The sequence below is a fragment of the Propithecus coquereli genome, unplaced genomic scaffold (assembly GCF_000956105.1).
Source record: "Propithecus coquereli isolate 6110/MARCELLA unplaced genomic scaffold, Pcoq_1.0 Scaffold197, whole genome shotgun sequence".
NCBI classification, from domain to species: Eukaryota; Metazoa; Chordata; class Mammalia; order Primates; family Indriidae; genus Propithecus; species Propithecus coquereli.
Genome location: NW_012144633.1, coordinates 3,573,388 through 3,574,577, shown reverse-complemented (window position 1 = coordinate 3,574,577; position 1,190 = coordinate 3,573,388). Strand labels below are relative to the sequence as shown.

General features: G+C 35.0%; 1 protein-coding gene across 1 annotated transcript in view; it reads right to left on the bottom strand.

Annotated features, from left to right (window-relative positions):
- LOC105809616 (Golgi pH regulator) overlaps nucleotides 1-1,190 on the bottom strand; it is a 44,301-nt gene that overhangs the window by 27,572 nt on the left and 15,539 nt on the right. The window contains exons 4-5 of the mRNA XM_012643449.1: nucleotides 937-1,057; nucleotides 216-296 (exon numbers count right to left, since the gene is read on the bottom strand). Of these exons, the coding sequence (XP_012498903.1) occupies nucleotides 216-296; nucleotides 937-1,057 (202 nt within the window). The remainder of the gene's footprint in view (nucleotides 1-215; nucleotides 297-936; nucleotides 1,058-1,190) is intronic.

Here is a 1,190-nt window from a genome sequence, read left to right as displayed (position 1 = left end):
TTCTAATTTATCTAAGAAGAAATATCAAAATTCAGGAAATAAGGTTGAATTTGAGAATTTTCTTTCATATAAGATTAGGCACTAAATCTTTGATTACCTTACCTTATAATAAAAATGAGCAAGATAAAATGCCCTGCCAGCACCAATTCATAGTCAAACTTTCTTGTTGAGAAATCGTAACAGAATACAAATGTTTTAATGTGCTGATACCTTACCTTTTCTTTTTGCTTATGATCATATCCATGGTTTGGAGCAGTCGCCGTTCCAGGGCTAGAATATCTGTGTCAGTCACATTCCTGCAATAAGCACAAACTATTAGCAAAACGCTTTGGGGTCTCACCCTCGGGTAGAATACAAGGCATCTGGAGAAACGTATAAACCTCAATTGTTACCCAGTAATTCAAGGACCTGGGTTTTTCTAGAAAATATTAAAATGACTATAACATACTAAAATGCTTTTGCTGTCATTTCTTACAGCTAATTCCTCTAGGATCTCAGGGCAATGGAAGGTACCTAGCTCTCTTACAGTCTTTCTTAGCTTTGATCCAGTGACATTTAGGATGTATGTTTAAATACTTAGCATTGTCTTCTACTGTTCCACTTCTAGGAGGAACTGATTTGCTGAAGTTGGTGTTAGTTCACACTGGGCACTAGAAATGTGCCTTTAACAAGTGGAAGGGAGGTGTTGAATTGAAATTGCTATTTAAAAAACAAATGCATGTAGGATAAATAACAAGAGCAAGCAATATAAGTGATAAGACTTATTTAGAAAGATTCCCAGGTCAATGCCCATAGGGATGGAGGAAGAGAAAAATAAAATGGCAAAGTCATAGATCTAATATATAAGTATTAAAGATGGCGGCATGATATGACATATGTATTCAAGAAATAATGAGGAAAAAAAAAAAAAAAGAAAAGAGACAAAGTGCTTGTTACCTGAGGAAGTAGGACATGTAAGTGTATGGACAGTTGACAGCACCAAATCCAGAAAGGAGAGCCATGAGAGTCACCCCAATCACACCTACTCGGCTGATAAGCTGTTCTATGGATAAGATCCCTAAAAACATCAAAGCACATTAATACCAGATAATATAGATAAAATGGTTCTCTTTTGTACTGCAAAAGGAAACATCATTGAAAACATCAATCATTACATAGAACTAACCCATATAAGACAACTTTTAATTATT